The 25123-nt window shown below is 37.8% G+C and overlaps 1 protein-coding gene across 1 annotated transcript in view; it reads left to right on the plus strand.

The window, feature by feature from the left end:
* Positions 1-25123, plus strand: part of LOC122788639 (VPS10 domain-containing receptor SorCS1-like) — a 1297464-nt gene that overhangs the window by 1082004 nt on the left and 190337 nt on the right. Inside the window, exon 20 of the mRNA XM_044055539.1 lies at positions 15496-15595. Coding sequence (XP_043911474.1) covers positions 15496-15595 — 100 coding nt within the window. The remainder of the gene's footprint in view (positions 1-15495; positions 15596-25123) is intronic.

Raw genomic sequence — 25123 nt, forward strand, 5'->3', positions numbered from 1 at the left:
AGAACGAAAAAAGGGATGTTGTAAGAAAGTAAAATGCAAGTGACATTCAAGGTGAGCTACAGAGGAGGGGTAGTACTAGTGATAGAGACAAGTAGAAGAGTAAAGGCACTGTTGTTGGAACTGCTCAACATTCTTTTAGTACAACTCATTGCAAACTGATAATAGTGAAATTGCAGTACAGTGAGGATCGGAAAATTTGCCCGTTCCTCACTGTAGTGCAATCTCGGCGTTGCTATATATAATTAGTGGGTTGTGGGGGGCACAGCAGGATTGTTATGGAATGATATTTTCCAGTTCTTTGAAACCATTAATATTAGACTATTAAGTATCTGATGACCCTTGATAAGAAACCAAATGTTTTCAACACTACATCTAAGCTAAGCAAATAAAACCTAAATGTTCAGAAGCTCTTGAGATATGTAATCTAAGAAAAGTTTATTTTGTCTAAAACAAGAGTGAAAGCATAATGCTCTGTGAGCCAAAAGTGCTTGTGTCCACAAGGCAAGCGGCATCATGGAATTAAAGTGACATTACTTGCAATGGATTGTGTCCAGAAGGCAAGCAGCATCACAGAATGAAGGTGACAGTACTTGCAATGGGGTCTGTAGTATATTATCATTAACCGAATTCGCCGAACTGCATCTACATCGGAAATGCAGTTCATCAAATTCACTCTTGTGGGGGGGCTGTGCCCCCCACAACCCACTCATTATATATAGCAACTCTGAGATTGCACTACAGTGAGGAAAGGGCAAATTTTCCGATCCTCACTGTACTGCAATTTCACTATTATCAGTTTGCAATGAGTTGTACTAAAAGAATGATGAGCAGTTCCAACAACAGTGCCTTTAGTGTAATGGTTTAGACTACAATTCTGGTATGTATATATATATATATATATATATATATATATATATATATATATATATATATATATATGGATTTGCTATCCAGATAGAACAGGGATCAGTAAATGAGCTTGATGCTTTAGCTTGCATATTACCAATGCTGTTGCCACTGGTAATGTAAGTATTTAAATATGATGAAGAGTTTCCACTGTGACTACTGTTCCCTCTTCCCTAGCCAGCAGGTCTACACATCCACTAGGCAAGATATTTACATAACCTTCCACATCTTTCTGGCTTTCTCACAATTAGAAAAAGACTAGTACAAACACTGCAACTTATTATGTAATGTTTTTCATACTATAGACTATAGATAACAGATACTCCCACTATATCTAGACAGTACTTTGATCGGGCTCCTTGTAATTTATTTCCATCACATCTCACAAGCTCTACCTACACAGACTAAACTCATCAATATGCCTTATAGAGATGACACTGTGGCACTCACCTATAGCACCATGATGCTGCTAATACCTTATGGGCAACAGGTAGCATCGTAACCCACACTATTCTTAACTGCACCACCATAACATTCCAAAACCATTTTTGCAAATATTACAGTAACACTTCTAAGGATCCTAGACAGTATGGCAACATCGCTATTAATTATTAAAAGGTACTGTCAGGTAGAAATTCTACTCCTACAGCATTCTTGTTACTTCAGGATATATTTCAGAAAGATATAAACTAAACTTTATCTAGTTATATCTAAACTGGAACATCCAGAAAAAGAAAAAAAAAAGACAACTCCTTAATACCAAACTGCAGTCCATGTATTCAACAGTAAAGCCAGATATTTAAAAATATCACTAATATACAGCAACATTAACAATATATAGACCAAGCTGGAGGCTTGAATTTTATATGAACAGCCTCAGATTTATGAAAAAGTGTAATTTTGTCTTCCGGTTATATCACAACAAACTAAACTTCCCTTATGCCATAACACCTGGACAATATGTGATGATGCCATTCTGCTATTTGTTAAAGTAATTTCTCTGTAGAAGTAAAACAAAATAGCAAGAATGACTGCAAATGTTGCCAGGGAGCCCAAGTAGATCAAAGCTGAACCTGTACTAAGAAGACCCACACTGTCATACTTGGATGCTGCTTGCAGTCCTCCCCGAGTGGCTACTTTCATAATCATCATGGTCCAAACTATTATTCAGTAAAATTGCAGTCTTGATTTGAGGGATTCCAACATTAATATATACTCATCAAACTCAGCTGAAATAAATTGATTCTTATAGTTTCAAGGATTTGAGCAACTAGTCACTTTTCAAACCAAACTAAATCTTAGTGCAAGGGATGGCACCATCCTGGGTTTTGTTATAACTAATACAAAACACACTGGCCTGAATCTGAAAATTCTCCCTATGAGCCAAGCATTCTCCAATTATAACATTTTCATGTTTTAAAAGAAGACCCCCATGATTATCATTGGTAGATCAGTCTCTGGACGTAAAGAAGCTAGCCTCCATGAATTACTAGAGATCTACAACTCGGCTCCCATCTACACTCAGGCTGATCACAACAGAGTCCTCATCTATTTTACTGAACAAGTACCCCAAATACACTACTCCCACTTTCCCACTGAGAAAAAAAAGAAGAAGAAATAGGCTAAAGGGGCAAAAATGCCCATGGCTATCAAATTATCCAAAGTCACTAACTAAAGAGGATCAAGCATGAAAAATCCGGGAAAGTAGACCACACAATAAGGATCGACATCTGACATATCTAGACTACCGAAAGACAATCTGAATAGCAGCCCATTTAGCTAGAACTACTTGTCTTAGGAGTAAATAGATATACCTACATTCAAGTCCTATTCACTTTCGGAAAGTAGGGAAACAACTGACAGAATCACAGACTTAAATACAGATAATACTGATGTGGCAGCCCCTGAAAACATATCACATTTTGCAACTTAAGATAGTAATTTTCTAATTTCAAAGATATAGACAACACAGAATCAAATTTCAAACATACCTAATACCATGCAATAAGTAACCTTAATACCCCAGATCTACACTCACTGGCAACTGTGAGCCCCTTCCAACACTTACCTTCAAAGAAATAATAGAAAAAAGATTGTTAGAAACTCATACAGAAACAGAAAGGGTCATTAATAAACTTTTAAAACATTGGCCACAGACTCAGGGCAACATTTTTACCAGTTTCTACCCAAGCATTAATCCATATTTACAACCTGTCCATCACTGCTGAAATAGTCCTGAAACCGTTTAAATGTGCTGTAGTACAGATGTTACCAAATGTATCATCCAAAAGATCGTCTAAAGATTATAAGCCAACAACAAACCTTTGTCCACTTACCAAAAGGTTAGAAAAATGTAAAACGATCTTTAATTGTATGAATAATTATGATCATTTATGCGAAGAGCAGCATGGTTTCTGAAAAGACTTTAGCATCATAACTGTCTTTTTCAAAATCACAAGTGCAATTTCTAACAGTATTAATGATGAACAGATTACATTTTTTTATTTTTGTTGAACAGATTACATTTTTTTTATTTTTGTGGACATGGCAAGAGCTTTTTTTGACACTTGATCATAAATGTCTGTTGATGAAACTGGCCAAACTGAACTTTGGGAAAATGCTACAAATTGACTAAGCAATTACCATGTCAAAGTGCTTTCAAACTTTGCCCTGATGGCTCCTTTTCAGAAATAGATACTTGCCTGAGTACTGTGTCACAGGACTCATTTTTTTGGCCCTCTATCTTTTTTTTTCAGACACCTTTATTGAATTATCACTTGTGACATAGGCAAATTTACATTCATATAAAAGTAATCAAACTATATTAACTTAAACATTATACTTCATATATTACCGTATGTCATACAACCTAAGCAATATTACATAAATTATTCAATCCTTGCCTTTTTTTAAACAAGAAACATCTTTATTAAGTCATCACTTACTACAGAGGCAATCATACATTTATATAAATGAAAACAAACCAGTCTGACAGAGTCATAGTTGCAAGCATTTTGCATCACAAACCACGCTGACACACACCCAGCTGCAAACATTTTACATCACTTATAATCTACCCAATCTTTCTCACTCAAACATTACATAGCTCATTTAAGTCCTGCCACCTTTTAGACCTCATCCCTCCCTTGTATGCATTGTTCCCACAATTCCCATGGTTTCCTATGTAGTTTGCTCCTACCCTTTTCTAAAGATCTCAATTCCAGTTGTTTTATCTCTGTTACTATATTCATTACTTCCAGTAAAGTTGGTTTAGATTTTGATTTCCATTTTCTAGTAATTGCTTTTTTGGCAGCCACCACTACTAGACTCAGCAAGGCCTTACCATGTTTAGGCAATCTGATTTTGTCATCCTTCTGTCTTTTTACTTTTTTATGAAAGATATCTAACAAAATCTGTCTACACTTATTTGTGCAATGTACGCAGACAATATACTGTTACTAGAGAGAGATAGACAGACAGACATTCTTTGGCAAAAGCTGGAAGGATACTTTCAAAATCTTGCATTCTGGGCTTATAAAAACAAATTAGCACACATACTCCCCTCTAGAAACTGTAATTATACTATTACGAGTCAATCAGAAACTGACAAAAAATTCCCAGTGAAAGACTCACAACTTCCAAAAACTCCCAAACCTTTTAACACAATCAACTGACCATAGTCCACAAAATAATTCACCAACCCAATAACTGCCCCACACTTACTAACCTAATTCTACCCAATATAAATTACAGATCACTCAGGTCCTCAAACTAATGGTAAAGGTTATTCAACCCCATAACACTCATGATACCTCTACTCCTATAAAATTGCTGAGTTTTGGAACACTCTTCCTCAACCCATAGCAAAAAAACCCTAGCTATCATCAGTTCAAACATCTCCTAAAAGAACATCTAGCAAATCATCGGCTCTGCTCCTGACGTACTTCTGGGTAAGTCTACCCACTCTCCATCCATTCTCTTATAACTACTCCTTTCCTGTCTAGCTGTAGCCCATATCTACTGTTTTACTTTTTCCACTTGGCTAATGTTTTATTATACTTCCCTTATTAGCAGCTGGTGTGGTCTTAAATCCTAGGAAATCAATGGTCAAACACTTTTATAACTGTATATATATTTTTTTACACTGTGACTTATCAAACATTAGTAATATTGTTAATATTATTGGCTTTTTAAATTTTTCTCAAGTGTATATTTGGAGCTTTTCTCCCCGGGTCACTGCTGAAAATGAGTTTCTGGCCTCAGATGGTCATTACCCCATAAAAAAATGTAATAAATAAATAAATAATACATAAAATAAAACATTGCAGTTGTAATGTTTCTTTACATAGCCACCTGGGACTAATCATAGATCCAGATCTAATTGCCAATTCCTGTCATGAAGAGATGGTTAAAATATGTTTCTCGGCTGAATCTGTACTATAAAATAACTCTTGTAATATCTTCAGATGCAAAGAAAGCCACAGCAACAAATATTTAATTCACAGAATAATGTACATCCTACAAATCATTGCTAGTTAGTCAGGTTCAAACACAGAACTGTTGCAAAAGGCAGGATGCTAAATATTTTGCTTCACGCTGTTAGGAGTACTGAAAGTCACTCGCTGTGGGCCATTAAAAAATTAATTGGCTTTCCATTCAAGGTAAGACAATCATACAGCTTAAAACACTGATGTTTAAAATAGTTAAGAAAGGATACTATTCTACCCTTATAACAACAATACAAACCAAAGAGCAGGTTTAGTCATTAATGGAAAAGAAAAACGAATTACTTTGGTATAACCATTGAAGAAAGAACATTCTATAAAATGTTGGCCCATCCAAGTAAAATCACATACCCAAGGGAAATATAAATACAATGAACTCTAAATGACATTAAAAGACATCTGGAAAGAGCACCTGCTTCAAAATGATTCATGTGGTTAAAAATGAAGGCCGTGGTTAAAAACCTTTTTTTTGCAGTTTGGACATGTCTCATGACATCACCACCCCTCCCCCAAGAATGACACATTATTTGTACTTTTGTTGTTAAAAAATTCAGTGCTAGCTTTCTATTTTGTCCACTGTTGGTCAATAGAGCCCCTACAAAAGGGACCCTCCAGATCCTTAATGCTCCACATTATACATTGCGTGGCAGGTTTCACAGGCATCAGTCCAATGAAACTCACCTGAAACCACAGTTAACTCTAGGTTTATTTTACACAAAACAAAATAGGGCTGGGCAGCTTCAGTGATACAAATGCTGCCTAGTCTGACGAAACTTTAGATGGAGCTAAATTCATACCTTAAAACAGGAGAAACTAGGTTTGTGACTTGGTAAAAGCAAAGCAGAAAGACAAAATCAGAAGGTAGGAAGACATTAAATGGAATTATGTATAGAACAACACTTCCTGTCACAATGTCAAATACAAGTATAAAGGCTAAAATAGCTATATATAACAGAACTACATGCAGAGTGTTTGTTTTCTAACACCCGCTGTGGAGTAACAAACTAAATCTGCCATGAGGGATGGAAGAAGCAAGCAAACCTAGGTGCCTATTACAGAACAAATTAACAATAACACACCAACATACACTTTGAACACAATCATAAAAATACTCCTTATATTGTTGTTTGTCTTTTCGGCTTTTCCCGGTTAGGGGTCACCCAGCGGAACTCCAGTCCGCTAATGATTGGCAGTCGATTTTTATGGTGCCGAGTTGCCAGCTCGACACCCAAACTTCAACGAAGGCACGCCTATTAACGCATGTCTTTCGGAGGCCAATCGACCACAGGGAGGACATGCAGACTCCACACAGAAGGCACTCCAGCCGAGAATCGAACAGGAGAACCTTTTGCTGTGAGGCAACAATGCTACTGCTGTACCACCGTGGCCATACTCCTTATATGAAGGGAGAAAGCTAGGAGAGAACAAAAAAGAGTTACTGAGGTACAGTGTAATATACATGCACACACACACACACACACACACACACACACACACACACACACACACATATAATATAAATATATGGTTTACTATCAAAAAGACGAACATGGATGCTCCACAGACAGAAAAACAAAATTCAGATGCCCGAATTTCCATGTTGCTGAGCATTCCATGTTCGAAATTCCTATCAGCGAATGATGAACTCGAATAACTGCATAGAGATCATGGTACAGTGCGGTTTGGGACATTTATCCCTTTCCTCACTGTAGTATGATCTTGGAGTTGGAATATATAGTTAGCAGTGTGTGTGGGGGGTCACAGGGGGCTTGCCCCCTTACAAAAATATTATGTAAGTGTAGGAGTTTCATGTTAGTGTGCTCCTATATGGAAATCATGTGCTCTGTTCGGCAACAATGTCAAATCTGCTGAATTCATTCAGATGATTCAACATTGGATCCAGACGTACATTATCACTTTCACTCTTTACTCCGATGTTCTGACCGGGATATAAACTTAGCGAGTCTATGTACCTTTTAACTTCTTAGCACAAGAAATTTGGACAAAGCCTGAAATAATGAGGAGAAAAAGGCCCTAAAATAGGGACAGATTTTAAATATTTCTCTTATACACTTAGAAAGTTACTAAGATAAGGGTTGTGTGTTACTATGCATTTTCTGAACGATATGACATCTAAAATTCAAATGTCTATGATTATTGTGTGAATTCAGTTCTCACTGATTTGCCATAAAAACACAATTGTTTTGAGAAACATTAAATGTGAGGCAACAAGCTGGGTATTTTGTGAAAATCTGGACAGGTATGTGAATCTAGTATAAACTATCAGGTTGTGGAGTCATGTGGACATGAACAATTTAGATAAAGTCCACCATATGCATCTAAATGGAAGTTATAAATCCATGTGAAAAACATTTTATCCAGCTTGCAAATTCATGCACTGATGTGAAATAAGAATTAAAAAACACTGACACACCTCATTCTAGGAAAACAAAATTATACTAGACTAAAAAGTCTCTTGTAACTATTGCATTTTTTGACTACTCTTAGGCTAACATTTCTTGACACTAATGTACACAACTAACATTGTTTTGCCTATAACTTATTACTTTACTCCATAAGGGTACAATGCAGTCATGCAACCTGAATATTTTGTCAAATTCCCTCTTTAATACAGGAATCGGTATCCTTACTTATGCATATCCTTGTTTAGAGCTGTTCTACTGCAAATACCTGTATGTAATATATTCCATTTCAACATGATAGTGTGAATGTACCCGAGTGAATATTTTGTGCCAGTATGATTGTACCACTGTGAATGTTTTCTTTTATTCGCTATACTTTTATGTAATGTGATCCTGTTCAACATTCTACTCTGTATCATTTTCTAATAACACATTGTCAAAGGTGACATTAATATTTAATTTATATGTGATAATTTACATTTTATCTTGTATTATGTTGTACGACTGGAACATTTTTCCATAGGCCTTAACTGAAAAGGGGCTATATATCTAGTTGGACTTCCCATTCAACAAATGAAAATAAATAACTAAATTAATTAATTAGCTAATTGAGAATAAGTAAAAGGACATACTGTGGACATGCAGGTTTGTTGCCAGCTGTGCTCTGTAATAGGTATGTTCAAGCCATCAGCATAAATTATATTTAAGAATATTCACATCAGCTACCTCCACCCATAAATTGTGCTTTCCCTTAATTCCATCTGTTAAGGGAGGCTGGTGCCCTTTTAATCACCTGCGCTAATCTATGTTTAAAGATCAGGGGACATTAAGGGGTGCCTGCTCCCCTTACAAATGAAATGAATGGAAATTAATGGTGCTGGTGTAATATAACAGCATAGGTAAAATATCTTAAACTGTGTACAGAATTACTTTATTGGTATTTCCGGGTGTATTGTAAGGGTGCCGGTGAAACATATCAAACACTAATGAAATTGCTTCACTAGTATTTATTTAATGGTGTAGCTAAGTGTGCACAATTAAATAACTTTTGTAAGGCTTAGCTATGGATATTCGACTGCAATTTAGGTTTGAGAACTGATTGGTACTCCGGTACATTCACACTATCATGTTGAAATGGAATATATTATATACAGGTATTTGCAGTAGAACAGCTCTAAACAAGGATATGCATATTTTGAATGCTTCTTGAACTTTGAGCTTAAATGTTTTAAATGTTTTATCTCTTACTCTGTATAATTATTATTGTAGTTTTTGTATGTACCTAATTTTTGTCTGTATTGGAGCTTTTCTCCCCAGGACTCCATTGAAAACGGGTTCTTTTGGCCCAGTGGACTATCCTGGTAAACTAACTGCAAATAAATAAATAAATGTAGTGCTATATGCTACTACCTGAGCAATGACGTTCAGTGCATCCAAAACCTTTTAGTTTGCACCACACTACAAACATATTTCAGAAATATTTTTGAAAGAATTGATAAAAAATATTGACAGCAAGAAAATGATGACTTCCTAGCAAACATAGCAACTAATTTAACTTCTTTAGTAAAACTAAACTTTTTGTACTGCAGAAATATGTTATGGCATTCCTCAAGTATATGTAAATTCTTCCAACAGTGAAATGACTCATATTTATATTTAATCTGGAATTTCACCATTTTAACCTTCGTCATATTCAGTAAACTACAAAAATATTTTTAAAATTTAATTTTGCATGGAAATGTTTTAATGTATTGTTTGTTTGTTTGTGTCTTTCGGCTTTTCCCGGTTATTGTAAACCTGAAATATTTTGTGAACTATCCATGAAGGAAGACTCAAAGTCTCTTACAATATGAAAAAGTGGGTATTTTTATTATAGAAGTATACTTTGTCAATAAACAGTACTAGCTTAGAGCCAGTCCATTACTGTAGAGGCAGGGTATCCACCTGCAATACTGGCAGCTCAGGACCCAGCACCCATGTGGGAAACCAGTGGGCTGACAGGAGGGTACTCTTAAATGGCTGATGTCCAACGTGCCTAGCTCAGTAGGAGTGTGTGGATTTCTGTGACACAATACTGATCTTTAACAGAGTCTGTGGAGCAGCACTCATGGCTTGCAAATGCATGTGTTCAAAGAAGGAAAGGTCAGATGTTAGACAGTTTACTATCATTTGTGCAAATGACATTCTCTTGGAAGTTATGCTGCCAAAAATCAGAATATCATTCACAAAATTAAAAGTGTATTGGATAGTCGAACACACTTCTGTGAATGCAGTAGTGCATTCGCATAAGTGTGTTTGACTATATGTACGAGATTGCGGTACAGCGGGGATTGGAAATTCATCCATATCCACATGTAGTGCGATCTTGGAGTTGGAATATATTAGTAGCAGGGGGGGAGGTGCAACTTCTGACAGGGGGGAGCAGGGGGGCCCCCCAGCAAAAATGTGATATGTCATATAGGAGTTTGATTTATATCAGCTCCTATACGGCCATCACATCACATTTTCGGCAACAATGTTGACTCAAATGTGTCGATCATTTGGGGCAACATTGTGTATGCTCTAAATGTTTGGTTTTGGTTTAACTTTTCATTAGTTCGAACGGCAAATGTTTTGCCGTTCGATATAAGGACAGTAAACCATGTTAGACTGTCATGAATGGAAGTGCTCATAGGTAGATGTTTAAATCTTTGCACATCCCTCCCTCCTTTGGGGAAATATAAACATGTAAGCATTGCTGCAGTTGGGAATGAGTGATGCAGGATTGGTATACCTTGTTGTCTTATTCCATATCCTGAAGATGTATGAATGCTCCACCCACTATGCTCAATTGTTTCCCAAGTCCAGGATCAGTCTAGACAGAGGTTTGAGGAAGGGGCAACCATTCCTCATAAATATCCTGAATTTTGCAGAATGTCCAGATTTTTTACTCCTATTTTAGATCTGTGAAGTGATGGATGGACAGACAACATTGTCGCCTCACAGCAAGAGATTCTCTGGTTTGATTCTTGGCTAGTGAACCTTCTGTGTGGAGTCTGCATGTCTTCCCTGCATTTGTGTGGGTTTTTTCCAGGTACTCCAGTTTCCTCTCATGTTACAAAGACATGTGTCTGGAGCATTTCTCCCCAGGCCTCTGCTGAAAATTGGCTTCATTCCAAGTCGTACTTTCCCAGTCAGCAAATGTTAAATAAATAAAATAAATCTGTTCCTCATAAAATTTGTAGTTTTCTGGATGTTTGTGGCAAATTAGTGAGGACTGAATTCATTAAATAATGAAAGGTATTTGAGTTTCAAATTTCATATTCTTCAGAAAATGCATGGTAACATTAGACATTTTAATATAGCAACTTTCTAAGTTTGTAAGAGCAATATGGAGCAAAATGGAGCAATCTGGAGCTTTTCTCCCTGGGCCTCTGCTGAAAATTGGCTTGTTCCAAGTATGACTTTCCCGGTAAACAAATGTTAAGTAAATAAATAAATAAATAAATAAATAAAATATTAAATTTGTCCCTATTTTTGGGTCTTTGTCCCCCATGATTTTTAGCTTTGCCCAGATTTTTTGTGATAAGAGGTTGAGAGGTATGGGGTTAAAGCCCTCTGCAGATATACATAGGGGACAAAAAATAAAGGAAACATGCTTCATAGTAGACATGGGGGCCAGCAAACTATTAAAAAGCATAACATTAAATTTCTCCCACTTCATTGCCTATCTAGTGAGCATATAGCTTTATTTGATCATGAACACTAGCATCAATCCTCTAATGTCAATCTGTGGTTTAATTGAAATCTGTTATAAAAAGTTGCTAATTTGTCACCTTCACAAAATTAGATGTACAGTTCAATGTATTTTCTGTGTTGCTCAATAAGGAGACTGTAAAACTGAATTTGATAGCTAATAGTAAGTGTATTTATTACATTTTTACATTTGGCCCCATTTTTAATTTCTCCAGGTCTTTTGTGTTTCTAATACCATGACAGGAATGGACCCCATTCCTAAGTCAGTAATATTTTATGACTGGTTCTCTCTGTATGTAAGATGCTGTAGTCACTAGGTGTAGCGATTTCCATAATCAATGCTACTTTTGTCTTCTTTTCATGGACTACTATATCTGGTTTTCTAGCATCTGTTTTTCGAACTGTTGGTAATGGATGAGCCCATGTGATATAAACTTCATCATTTTCTATGATGTTTCATGGCTCATGTTTCCAGTGTTTTTCAGCTACTTCAATATTATGTTTGCACAATTGCCAGTGGAACAGTCTTGCCACATTGTTATGCCTTTCAGTGTACAGTCCTTCTGTAGTGTATTATTACAACCAGCATGTATATAGTCCACTATCTTGAGCTACCAATATAAACCTTTTATATTTTGGTTTAAATTCACCTCTCTTTATCCATTTTTGTGTTTGATCCTGATCAACCTGAGGTTGTCCAAGAGTTTCCTATACTTGTAACTATATTTATACACTTTCCACATTTCTTGCTTCTCATTTGGTCCTTCACCTTATAGTCCTTCTTTTGTTTTGTTTTTTGGCACATTCAGTTGCTACCTGATTTTTATCTACTTCTGGATTGATTTCCATTCTCACTTGACACCGATATGCTTCTGCTAAACTAAGCAGGGAAGTCATATTAGGCTTGTTCTCCTCGTGTTTCAAAACTTTCACTACATTTGGGTTTTGCGAAGTCACCAGATATATATGCAGTCTAACTATCTATTCCCTTTTTTAATTTCTCCAAGTCTTTTGGGTTTCTAATACCATGATGGGAATGGACCCCATTCCTAAGTCAAAGTACAATTAAAATTCATGAAATTAGTATTGTTTCAGTCTTTGATGTCAGCCAAAAGTGCTCTTCACAACACCTCAATGTGCCAGTAATAACTCCTTCTGCAATTTATATGGAGTTACGATTGTAGATACTTTTTTATTAGACCCGTTGCTCCTACAACTATTGGAACTGTCTGGAGATCTTTCTTCCACATTGCTCTCATTTCTGCCTGCAACTCTTGATATTTTATGACTTTGTGTCTCTCTGTATGTAAGACACCGTAGTAACTAGGTGTAGTGATTTCAATGATCAATGGTACTTTTGTCTTCTTATCATGGACCACTATATCTGGTTTTCTCGCATCTATCATTTGAACTGTTGGTAATGGATGACCCCATGTGATGTAGACATCATCATTTTCTTTGATGCTTTGTTTCTCATGTTTTCAATGTTTTCAGCTACTTCAGTATTATAATGTTTGCACAGTCCCCAGTGCAACCGCCTTGCCACATTGTTATGCATTTCAGTATACAATCCTTCTGCAATTAGTATGTCACAACCTACAACAAGGTGTGCAACTGTTTCCAATTCTGTTTTACAAAATCTACATTTGTCTGTTTCTCCCACATGTTAAATGGATTTTGTAAACCAATGTGTATGCAGTCCACTATCTTTGGCCTCCAAAATTAACCTTTCATCTTTTGGTTTGAATTCAACTCTCCTCAACCATTCCTGCATTTGATCCTGATCGACATTAGGTTGTTCCAGGAGTTTTCTATACTTGCAACTATATTTATGCATTTTCCACACTTCTTGCCTTCTCATCTGATCTTTTACCTTATATTCTTTCTTTTGTTTTTTGTCACATCCAGTTGCTGCCTGATTTTTATCTACTTCTGGTTTGATTTCCATTCCTGCTTGACACCAACATGCTTGTGCTAGTCTAAGCAGAGAAGTAATCTTAGATTTATTCTTCTCATGTTTCAAAACTTTCACTACATTTGGGTTTTGTGAGGTTAGCAGATATGTGTGCAGTCCCACAATTGCAGAAATATACATGTAATTAATTTCAAGGAGGCCCATACCTCCTTCAGAACAGGGAATATGTAATCTTAGTATGCACTGATTTTTATAAACCATTTGGTGAGCATGAAGCATCCTTCTTGTTTTCCTGTCTAATATCTCCAACACATTCTGGGGTCAGTCAGTCACTCCAAAACTGTAAGCTAGGACAGAAAGAGAAATTGGTTTATAGCTTAAATTTTCTTCCTAGTTGTCAACACTGTTTTCATGATTAATTTAATTGCTAAGTTTTGTTCTCATTTGTTCATGTTTTATTACTGACCCTTCATCAATTCCTAAATATTTATACACTCCCTCTTACTCAAGTTCTTTTATATCACATTCTTGTCCCAAACTAATGTTTTTTTGGTGCTGCAGTTTTCCTGCTTTAAATGTTGCTTTTGCACATTTACAAGACCAAATAACATTCTTATATCATCTGAAAAAGTTTTGACAACTTGCAGTTGTGCTTTCAGTTCCTCATCTGATGACATATACAGTTTTAAATCATTGACAAAGCAAAGATGAAAAATCTTTACACTTTGTTGTTTTCTATGAGTCAAATTATAGCCATGGCCTATATTGTGTTTGCCATGTCCACACAGATGTACAGTGATGGTATTAGTATATTAAGGTGTGATGGATGAAGCCCCCCAGTGCTAGGCAGAGTGAGGAGGCAAAAATGCTTGTCTGATGGATTCGTCTTTAGACTTTGTTGTATTTATTAAGTTCACAGATATGGGTTTCTTCTTCATTATCTGTATGTGTAATGGCTTTCTTTATCAATGTGTATGGTTTAATGTTTTCATATTTTTATTGGAACTTGAATCTTCATTTTAATAAGTGAGTAGTTCCAGTGCTATGAAATCTGAAAGCAGGTACACTGAATGTAAAAATCACAATAATTGTTCTATCATTCAGATGTGAATTTTCCTTTCATCCCTGAGCATAATTACAGAATGTTAATACCAGTATAATTTGCTGAATGGAGTATATCTCAGGCGTGCGTGTCAGAGAAAACATATCCCGGTGGAATATTGATTTTTCAAAGCAGTAACTCTGGCTGTATAATTAACACTGGGACAGCTGTGTCGCTGAGACATCACAAACTTTTCAAGTATACTGGTTTTGGAGTAAATTAAAACCAATATTTCTACATTTTCCGCATTTCTTGCCTTCTCATCTGGTCCTTCACCTTATATTCTTTCTTTTGTCAGGTACTGTAAAGCGAGCCTCACTCAGTTTTGGTCCTACATGTTATTTAACTAAGTTTAACTCATTCTGTTAAGTATATGAGTTTTTTGTATGAATACATTTTCAGACAGCAATGTAACTATCTTATCATTTAAATTCCTCAGATGATGAAAGAATTGTTTAAGTCTTCAATGATTTGTAAGAGTAATCGGATCTGCAAAGGAGATGAAAAAAATGCTTGTCTGCAGTAAATATATGACATTTAAAGTAAATTTATCCCCATACTATCTGACATGAAAAGTAAATACCATACTGATATTCATCTTCTACAATTTTTCCATCTGCAATAATACAGATCACATATTAACTAATGATAGTACAGCTTTGCATTCCAGGTTATAAAACACAAACAGCAAAGCTTAGTATTTATAAACAAGTTGGCGTGCTTGGTTTCATTTTTACCACAACACTTGATGAGGTAATAAATGTTTGGATAAGATTATTCCCAATAGCCCTTCTCTCTTTGTCTTTTTTTTTTTGTTGTTGTTAGTATTTATGTTATAAAATTAGTGAACTTCCTCACATGACACAATGCTGTATTACATATTTCCTGCTGTCTGTTGCTCTGTTTCAGATTTCAGAAATTGCTGTAAATGCTCTCAATCACAATCTTGTGCAGTTCACCCTGAAGCCTGGTGTAACAGTATTAGTTCATCTGGCATATTTAACTGCAGGTAAGTTTCTTACACTTCTCTCATTTTTTTAACACGTAATACAAAGGTTTGCTCTTAAGGCAGAATGAACTATTAAGGCAACATTTTAAAGAAGAAACGTGTTGCTTTCAAAAGTATTCACAAATGTTTGTTTAAAACTGAAATTCATAACATGCTGTATATTCGGAATTGAAGTGCAAGTTCCTGATTTTCAAGAATTTTAAGAACCATAAAGAAGAAAATACATTTTAAACATGCCAAAGCATATTTTGTCAAATATAATCTATGTCAGTACACAAAAACATAAGTGCTGAATGATTGAAACTCTATAAATTTGTGCAGCAAAGTAAAATGTCTTATTTGAGAGACTACAGCTGGCTTGAAACTTGGTTTCTTTTAGCCAGCACACAACAATAGTGCCATTTGGTACTTTATTTCCTCAGGATGTTGCAACAGCTAGAATAGGTGGAAATAAGGACTGCAGCTAATATATGCAACTGCAGAAAAGACCATTCTTTCATTCATTCATTCATTTATTCATTCACCATTCATTTTCCCATACTGACTTTATCATGTTCAGTGTTACAGTAAATGCCAAAATTATTCCTTTAAGCAACAGGCATAGGGTAGGAAGCATCTCTCACAAGGACATCAGTCCTTTCTGGGTAAGGAGACTTGATACTGCAAACTATTATACCCAGCAATATCATTCTAATTTTTATTCAAAAGACATACAGTTGCAGTCCAAATCTTACTTCATTGAAGTGTCTTATACTAAGCTAAGATGGCTGCTAAGTTTTATCAGATCTTAGTTCCACCTCAAAAACAGAAGTGATTATAGTGACCCCACTTGTTTATGACCTTATAGTTAATGCAGGCTAAGTTGTTGTGAATTCCATATATAGCTGAATTCAGCTGAGTAAATTCCTTTTTGCAAGGTAAAAATTTGATAGCATTTTATTTAATTATACATCATGTATTTACTGCTCGTATGTATGGTTTACTCTGTCCTTGTTTCTGTTATATACTGTGATATTTTTTTTTTGAGAGAAGCTTTTACTGCAAAGACTTGGTCATGTACAGTAAAACAACTGTAATGAAATCTTAAATTGCAACATACGATAGCAGTATTATGATGTAATAAATAAACAAGATTAAACTGATACCACTTAAATTTGAGGTCTTTGAGTTTTAAAGCGGACCAAGCTGACATTTTCTCACGCTGACATAGCTGGCTCAGGTACCTCCCTATGCCTGTCCCACAAACTGACTCCCCATCCACTCAGCTCTTAAAGCAAACAAAAAAAAATGTTCCTATTTCTGCATCCCACCCCTGCTCTTCCTACCCCATGTCTTCAATGGAGAGCAAAAAAATAAAATGTCTATGATCGACTACCTGGAGTTCCTTAAATGCAAGAGCCAGTCATGTCCCATTTCTACCTCTGACTGGCCTCTCTGAGACTGTAGTTTAAAACAAAATAAATCTTTTTTTTTCTCTTAAACTGTAGCAATCTGCTTGCTACAGTTTATACCCTACTTGGAGTGTTACACTGCTCAGGATTTAATTAAATTTTTTTTTCTTGTTGCAATTTGTAGAAGTTGCTACAGTTTAGACCACACAGAGAGCACTGCAGTGCTCAGGGTTGACAGCAAATGCAGCACAAGCTTTCTTTTAAAAGCTGATATTGCACTTAAAGAGTGATGTGGGTGGATCACGTGGAAGATTGCAACCCCCAGCACTTGCACCTGGGGCAGTTGACCCTTACTCTCTCCCTAGCTATACTACTATTTGCTCATATCACTCAGCTGCACCTAGTTTTCTAGAACATGCCTACATTTCCATTTTATTTTTGTCCTGTCTCTTATAAAATTTTAGATTTTCAAGTAAAAAGGTAAATCACTGAGGATTATAGTCAATAATGTTGAACATTAGAGCTGATTATTTTTATTGCACAAAAAAACTGCATGTTTGATGCAAAACCCGCTGTTCTTTTAACATTTGACCCAGTTAGAATAATATCATAGGATCATCATCATCTTCTTTCGGGTGTTCCTGTTAGGGGTCGCCACAGCAGATCACCTGTTTCCATTTCTTCCTCTCCCCTGCATCTTGCTCTGTCACACCAACCACCTGCACATCCTCTCTCACCACATCCATAAACCTTATCTTAGGCCTTCCTCTTTTCCTGTTACCTGGCAGCTTCATCCTTAGCATCTTTTTCCCAATATACTTAGCATCCCTCCTCAGCACATGTCCAAACCAACGTAATCGTGCCTCTCTGGCTTTGTCTCCAAACCTTCCAACCTGGGCTGACCCTCTAATATACTTATTCCTAATCCTGTCCATCCTTGTCACACCCAGTGTAAATCTTAATTTCTTTAATTCTGCCACATCCAGCTCAAACTCTTGCCTTTTTGTCAATGCCACTGTCTCCAACCCATATAATATAGCTGGTCTCACTACCCTCTTGTAGTCCTTCCCTTTCACTCTTACAGGTACTCGTCTGTCACAAATCACTCCTGACACTCTTCTCCACCCACTCCATCCTGCCTGTGCTCTCTTCTTCACCTCTCTTCCACACTCACCTTTGAACTATTGACCCCAAGTATTTAAACTCATCCACCTTCGCCACCTCTACTCCTTGCATCCTCACCATTCCTCTATCCTCCCTCTCATTCAAACACATATATTCTGTCTTATTTCTGCTGACCTTCATTGCTCTTCTCTCTAGAGCATACCTCCATCTTTCCAGGGTCTCCTCCACCTGTTCCCTACTCTCACTACAGATCAAAATGTCATCTGCAAACATCATAGTCCACAGGGACTCCTGTCTGATCTTATCTGTCAGCCTGTCCATCAATATTGCAAAAAAAAGGGCTCAGAGCTGATCCTTGATGTAACTCCACCTCCACCTTAAATGCATCCGCAGCTCCCACCGCAGACCTCACTGCTGTCACACTACCCTCGTACATATCCTGTGCCACTCTTGCATACTTCTTTGACACTCCTGACTTCCTCATACAATACCACAACTTCTCTCTAGGCACCCTGTCATATGCTTTCTCTAAGTCTACAAAAACACAATGCAACTCCTTCTGACATTCTCTGTACTTTTCCATCAACACTCTCAGAGCAAACATCGCATCTGTAGTGCTCTTTCCCGGCATGAAACCATACTGCTGATCACTAATCATCACTTCCCTTCTTAACCTTGCTTCCACTACTCTTTCCCACAACTTCATGCTGTGACTGATCAATTTAATCCCTCTGAAGTTACTACAGCTCTGCACATCACCCTTATTTTTAAAAATCGGTACACTTTTTCTCCATTCCTCAGGCATCCTCTCACTTTCCAATATTTCATTAAACAATCTGGTTAAAAACTCCACTGCCATTTCACCTAAACACCTCCATGCTTCCACAGGTATGTCATCTGGGCCAACAGCCTTTCCATTCTTCATTCTCTTCATAGCTATCCTTACTTCCTCCATGCTAATCCATTGTACTTCATGATTCACTATCCCTACATCACCCAACCTTCTCTCCCTTTCATTCTCTTCATTCATCAGCCCCTCAAAGTACTCTTTCCATCTGCTCAACACACTCTCCTCGCTTGTGAGTATGTTTCCCTCATTATCCTTTATCACCTTTACCTGCTGCACATCTTTACTAGCTCGGTCGCTCTGTCTAGCCAATCAGTACAGGTCCTTTTCTCCCTCCTTAGTGTCCAACCTTTCATACAACTCTTCATATGCCTTATCCTTTGCCACCTCTCTCTTTGCCATGCACCTCATCTCCTTATACTCCTGTCTACTTTCTTCATCTCTCTGACAATCCCACTTCTTCTTTGCCAACCTGTTTCTCTGTATACTCTCCTGTACTTCCTCACTCCACCACCACATCTCCTTGTCATCCTTCCTCTGTCCAGATGTGATACCAAGCACCTTTCTAGCCATCTCCCTTACTAGCTCTGCTGTAGTTACCCTCATAGGATCATAGGAGGTAAATAGGCTAACGGCTCCATGGCCCTTACAAGCCTAGCCAAGTTCAACCCCTGTTCCCAAGGGTGTCTGGTTCAAGCCAACACTAAAATCAGCATCTATTGCCCCTGTCCAAGATGGACATTGGTGGAACCCCTGAGGTGAATTTCCAGTTACCCATCCAGTTGTCCAAATTGAGCTTAAATAGGGCCAATGAGGTGCTTTGTTTAACATGAATAGGAAGCTTGTTTCAAATGTGAGACAAGCTCTGTGAGACAGATCTGTCTCTCCAGCAAGTTCTGTTGATGTCACATACCAGGTTAAGGTCCTTTGAGTGAGTGACCTGTGTGCCTTTTGACTTGAGAATGTGCAGCATTTCCATCAAAGCTGAGTCAGAGATTGCTCTATATAAAAGACGCAGGTCACCTTTGAGCAGTCTGTATGACACAATTGTTGCAGGTGTTTGGAAAGGAACATACCAAAGGGAGCATTGTACTCTATTATTGGCCTGATGAGGGAAGAGTACAGGGAGGTTATAACATCTTTTTATCCTGGAAGAAATGCCCTTACGTATGAGATAAGCAATATAAAATGCCCTTCTTACCACTGTGGAGACATGGTGATTGAAGTTAAGGTTGCTGTCAACCTGTGTGCCCAGATCTCTCACCACTGACTGTGTGCTTAGGGTATGGGTATTGATGTGGTAGTTTGCAGGAACATCACTCTTGCTGAAGGGGATAATAATGCATTTTTAAGACTATGACTTTGGCACCAGTCATAAGTCTAAGAAAGACGACCTTGCAGGATGTTGACATCATTAGGGGTTTTAATGATTGCTGCCAATTTGCAGTCATCACCAAACTTTGTCATCCACAGTCCTTTAGTTTTAACTCATAATTCAGAGAAGTAGATTCCAAACAGTAGGGGTCCTAGCACCGATCCCTGTGGAACACCACTTGTTAGTGGGTCTGCTGGAGGAGGTGGAGTTCCATATTTTGACTGTATGAGCCAGTTAGCAACCCACCTGAAAATATATGGGTTGATAACCAACTGAGTGAGTTTATCAATGATGCCTGAGTGTGGGATTCTGTCAAAGGCCTTGGCTAAATCTAGGTAGGCCGTATGTACAGATCTGCCCTTGTCTAAGGCTTTGGTGACTGACTTAAAGAAGTCCACCAAGTTTAACAGGCATGATCTCCCCTTGACAAAGCCAAACTGGGTGGAATCAAGTATTTGGAGATTTCTTGTATCTTTGTTAATAAGGCCAATGTTGATTCATTCCATAGCCTTGCCAATAAGGCTGGTCAGGGTAATGGGTCCATAATTCCTGGGGTCTGTGGATGCAGACCCTTTGTGCAAATGGATGACAGTAAATGTTTTCGATTCCACTGTGATGAAGCCAGTGCTTAGGCTGTGATTGAAAAGCCTGTTCAATGTTGATGCTAATTCCTGTTTGAACCCATGTACAACAGAGCCTGGGATGTTGTCTGGTCCCATAGAGGCTGTGTTTTTGGCTTTGGAGAGGGCATTCAAGATCTTCTCCTCAGAGACACTAGGCAGGGGACAGGTGTTTGAGATGCTTTGGGGTATATGTGGCGGGGATAGGGGAGTGAAGTTTTCAGTGAACCTGTGAGCCAGCAGATATGCTATATCCAGAGGCTCTATATATGTAGTACCATTAACTACAAGTTCAGCACAAATCTGGGTGTTAACTTTGAGGTTACAGATGTAACTAAAGAACTCCTTGTGATTATCCTTAGTTAGGGAAGCTAGTATGGATTTGTAGTTAGCTATGGAGAACCTCAATAGGAGTCTTATTTGCTTGTTTAAGTTGAGGAGGGAGTGTTTCTAGTTTTGAGACCCTTCCTTCCTGCTCTTAGACAGCAATTTATTTCTTTATTGTATAGCATATTGATTGCAGTTATCCACCAAGCAGGTTTGTTTTACCATGAAGATCTTGCTTTGGTTCTATCAGGTATGGCAGTGTCAATACAGTTGTATAGGTGCTTGTATAAAGCATTGATGTATAACTCAGCTTAGGTATCTGTTCTATCATTGGGGGGAGGGGATATGAAGCTATTTATGCTGTCATATAAGAGGTTGTAAGGTTGTAATTGGACTTGTAGAAGTTTTTTTAGTCTAGCTGTTGCTAAGGGGGGATTCTTGTGTTATAGTTACTTGTAGCAAGACTGATTTGTGGTCAGATCTCACCAGGGATGGCAACACACTGGAGGTGTTGCAGCTGTCTGCCATGTTGGTGAGCACCATGTCCGGGATGTTTGAGCCCATTGTGAGTGTGTCAACCAACTGGTATCGGGTATTGGAGTTAATGAAGACCAGGAACCTTTGAGCAAGTGAGTTAGAACACATATATTTTATCCAGTCTGTGGACGGGTAATTAAAGTCACCCAAAACCAGGCTGTTTGGTTGTATCTTGATTGACTCAAGTAGATCCAAGTAGGCTGAGTGGATGTCCTGATTTATGGAGAGGTCCTATAGCTGGCAATGACCCAAAGAAGGGTCTTACCTACAGTCAGTTGCACCTGCAGTAATTTAAGGGAATCATGCTGTTTAACCAATCTGGAGGTGTATTTACCTTTAATGAATATTGTATTTACCTTTAATGAATACTGATGCACCACCTCCTTTACTTCTCATGCCTTCGGTTTGTGGTCTGAACGTGTGGAAGGAAAGGTGACCTGGTATAGCTGGGGTGCTCTCTGCAACCATAAACCAGGTCTCAGTGACTGCACAAATGTCATCATCTTCCCAGGGTGAGGACTGCTTCCAGTGAGTGCAGTTTCTGGTTTAGACTCATAATGTTTAGCAGTATAACCTTGAGATTGTTTTTAGATGGTATTTTATATTGGGAATTTTGTTCTTGTGGCATTACCTAAAAAGGGCACTATGGGGATGACAAGAGCGCCAGTAATCGCAATCCCAGGGTTGACAGATGAAGACTATCCAGGTCTGTTAACCATGTCATCCCAGGCTGACAGATACTGGATCCCCTTTGAATGACACCAGAAACTAAGACAATTGTTGAAGTCAATCATTTTTTGTTTGTACTGAGGTACAAACAAACAAACAAGATTTTTGCTGTTTTTTACTAACCTGATTTCTAAATGTCTTATTATTATGTATGTTGATTTTTATGTATGTATAGATTTTTTACTTCTGTGGAGCTTTTCTCCTCGGGCCTCTACTGAAAATGGAAATATATCCAGCTAGACTAGCCCGGTCAACAAATGTAAAATAAAATAAAATAAAAGTATTATCCTAGGCAAAGGTGAAATGCTCCTTAAGGCTAAGGAGATACCTGCCTGAGACACATAATCCAAGAGACTAGTCATGTCTCTCTTCATATAATCCAGTGAGGTACATCTCAAGTCATTCACACCAACATGGACTATGACAGAGTCATAACAGTAACCATTGTTCAAACACCTGAGTGGGTGCATGATGTGCTAGATCCCAGCACCTGACAGCTGACCGTGACCTTTTCCTTATCCAACCTTGTGAGAAGGACATCTGTGTATCTTACAATTGAGTTGCTTATGACTAAGATGTTTGTTTTTGTGTTATGCCTTAGGGGCTTGACTGGTGAGACACTGCTGTGTGATGTATTATGTGTACTATGTTCTTCAGAGGATCTGTTATGCAAAGCCCGCATGTGTTTCTGTTCGGGAGGTCTCTGATGTTTAGGTAAGCTTCTTGTAAGGACCTCCGCATATGTAGGTTTATGTGTTGTTGGTTTGGCTAGTGCAGGAGGTGAGGAGTGTATGATGACAATCTGCTTAGTGTCAAATTGACTGACTGTTTTGCAAGAGAGCCTGGAGTCTAGGTTCTTGATATAGATGCATTTCTCACATAATGAATTTGTGTGGACTTGAAGAAGTGGGTTGTCAGTGTACATGAAGCAATTGCTGTATTGCATCAGGATGCCCATGTCGACCAGGCTGGCTGGAGAAACTGTGGGAAATTGACCATCCATAATGCTTGGTAAGTTTATGTGGTCAAAGAACAGGGAGGAGACAGGAAGGAACAGATAAAGTAGAGGACAGGAGAAGTGGACAAAAAATACAAAAGACTAGTAGGTGGGATCTGCGGTACCTCAGGAGCTTAGCTGAGTGTATCACCTGTCAGTGAGGGACAATCATGAGAACTCACTGATGGAGCACCAGCACAGTACAAAGGGAAAATTTGAAGGAAAAAGTGTTTGCATCTATAACCACCAATGGTGCCCACTGCTGTGCCGCTGTGCATGATTCACAAACATGGTGCTATGTAGTAAATGAGCACAAACTGATCTAAACAAATTAACCACCAGAAAGTTCAAAACTGAGACCTGTTCCAGCAACCTTAAATCAGATGAGCTCTAACTGCACACTCTAGACACTAGGGTGCAAGGGAACCCTATCCAACAAAAGATGGCCTGATTTAGTGCTCAGGTTATACAAACAGGACTAGATTCAACAGGTTTGAATCTAGTCTATGCTACAGCAAACAAAGTGCAACAATTTCAGAATAAAAAAAAAGTTCAAATAAGCAGTGATATAGTAATAATGCAGTTCAGAAGGGCAATATACAGTGAAAAATTTTACTTAAGTTTTGCAGAGATCAGCAGATGGCTTGAAGTTGCTTTTGTAGCAAATGAGATCAAACTGATTTAAACAAATTAACCAATAAAAGACCTAAAAACTGAGCCGTGTTCCAGCAATTTTCATCAGATGAGTTCTAACTGCACACTCCTGGCACTAGGGAGCAGGGGAACCCTCTCCAGTAAAATATGGCCTGGTTTAGTGCTCGAGTTATGCAAACAGAACTAGTTTCAGCAGGTCTGACTCTAGTCTATGTTACAGCAAATAAAGTGCAACAATTAAAAAAAAAGTTCAGATTGCAATTTGCAATGACAATTTCTGCTTAAGTTTTGCAGAGATCAGCATATGGGTTGGATTTTCTTATGTAGCAAATGAGGGCAAACTGATTTAAACAAATTACCCAATTAACCAATGAAAAAGCTAAAAAATGAGCCCTGTTTCAGCAGTCTTCAATCAGGTACACGGGAACCCTCTCCTACAAAATATGGTCTGGTTTAGTGCTCAAGTTATACAAACAGAGCTAGAGTCAACTGGTCTGAATCTAGTCTATGCAACAGCAAACAAAGTGCACCAATTTCAGGGAAAAAAAAAAAAGAAAAAAAAGCAGTTCAAATAAGCAGGCACAATAAGCCTTCAACCAGTAATTCCCAGCTCAGAAGGGCAGAAGCTAATATCTCCTCCTGCAACAGTGTAGACCACAAACCTTCTTAATGTAAAATAATTGGCCTGAAGCCCCCCAAGTGCTTAAACCAGATCTAAGATACTTTTAGAATAACAGACACACTAAGCCTTCAACCAGTAATTCACAATTTAGAAGAATGTAAGCTACCTCTCCTGCCACAAGAGGGTAGACAACAAACCTACCTAATGTAGAAAAACTGGACCTGAAGCCCAAAAGCTTAAAGCAAAAGGCTTAGAATAACAGTTACAATTTAATCAGGTTACTAACAAGCAGTAATAAATGCAG

This window comes from Protopterus annectens, chromosome 14.part0 (genome assembly GCF_019279795.1).
Source record: "Protopterus annectens isolate FY-2018-M chromosome 14.part0, PAN1.0, whole genome shotgun sequence".
NCBI classification, from domain to species: Eukaryota; Metazoa; Chordata; order Ceratodontiformes; family Protopteridae; genus Protopterus; species Protopterus annectens.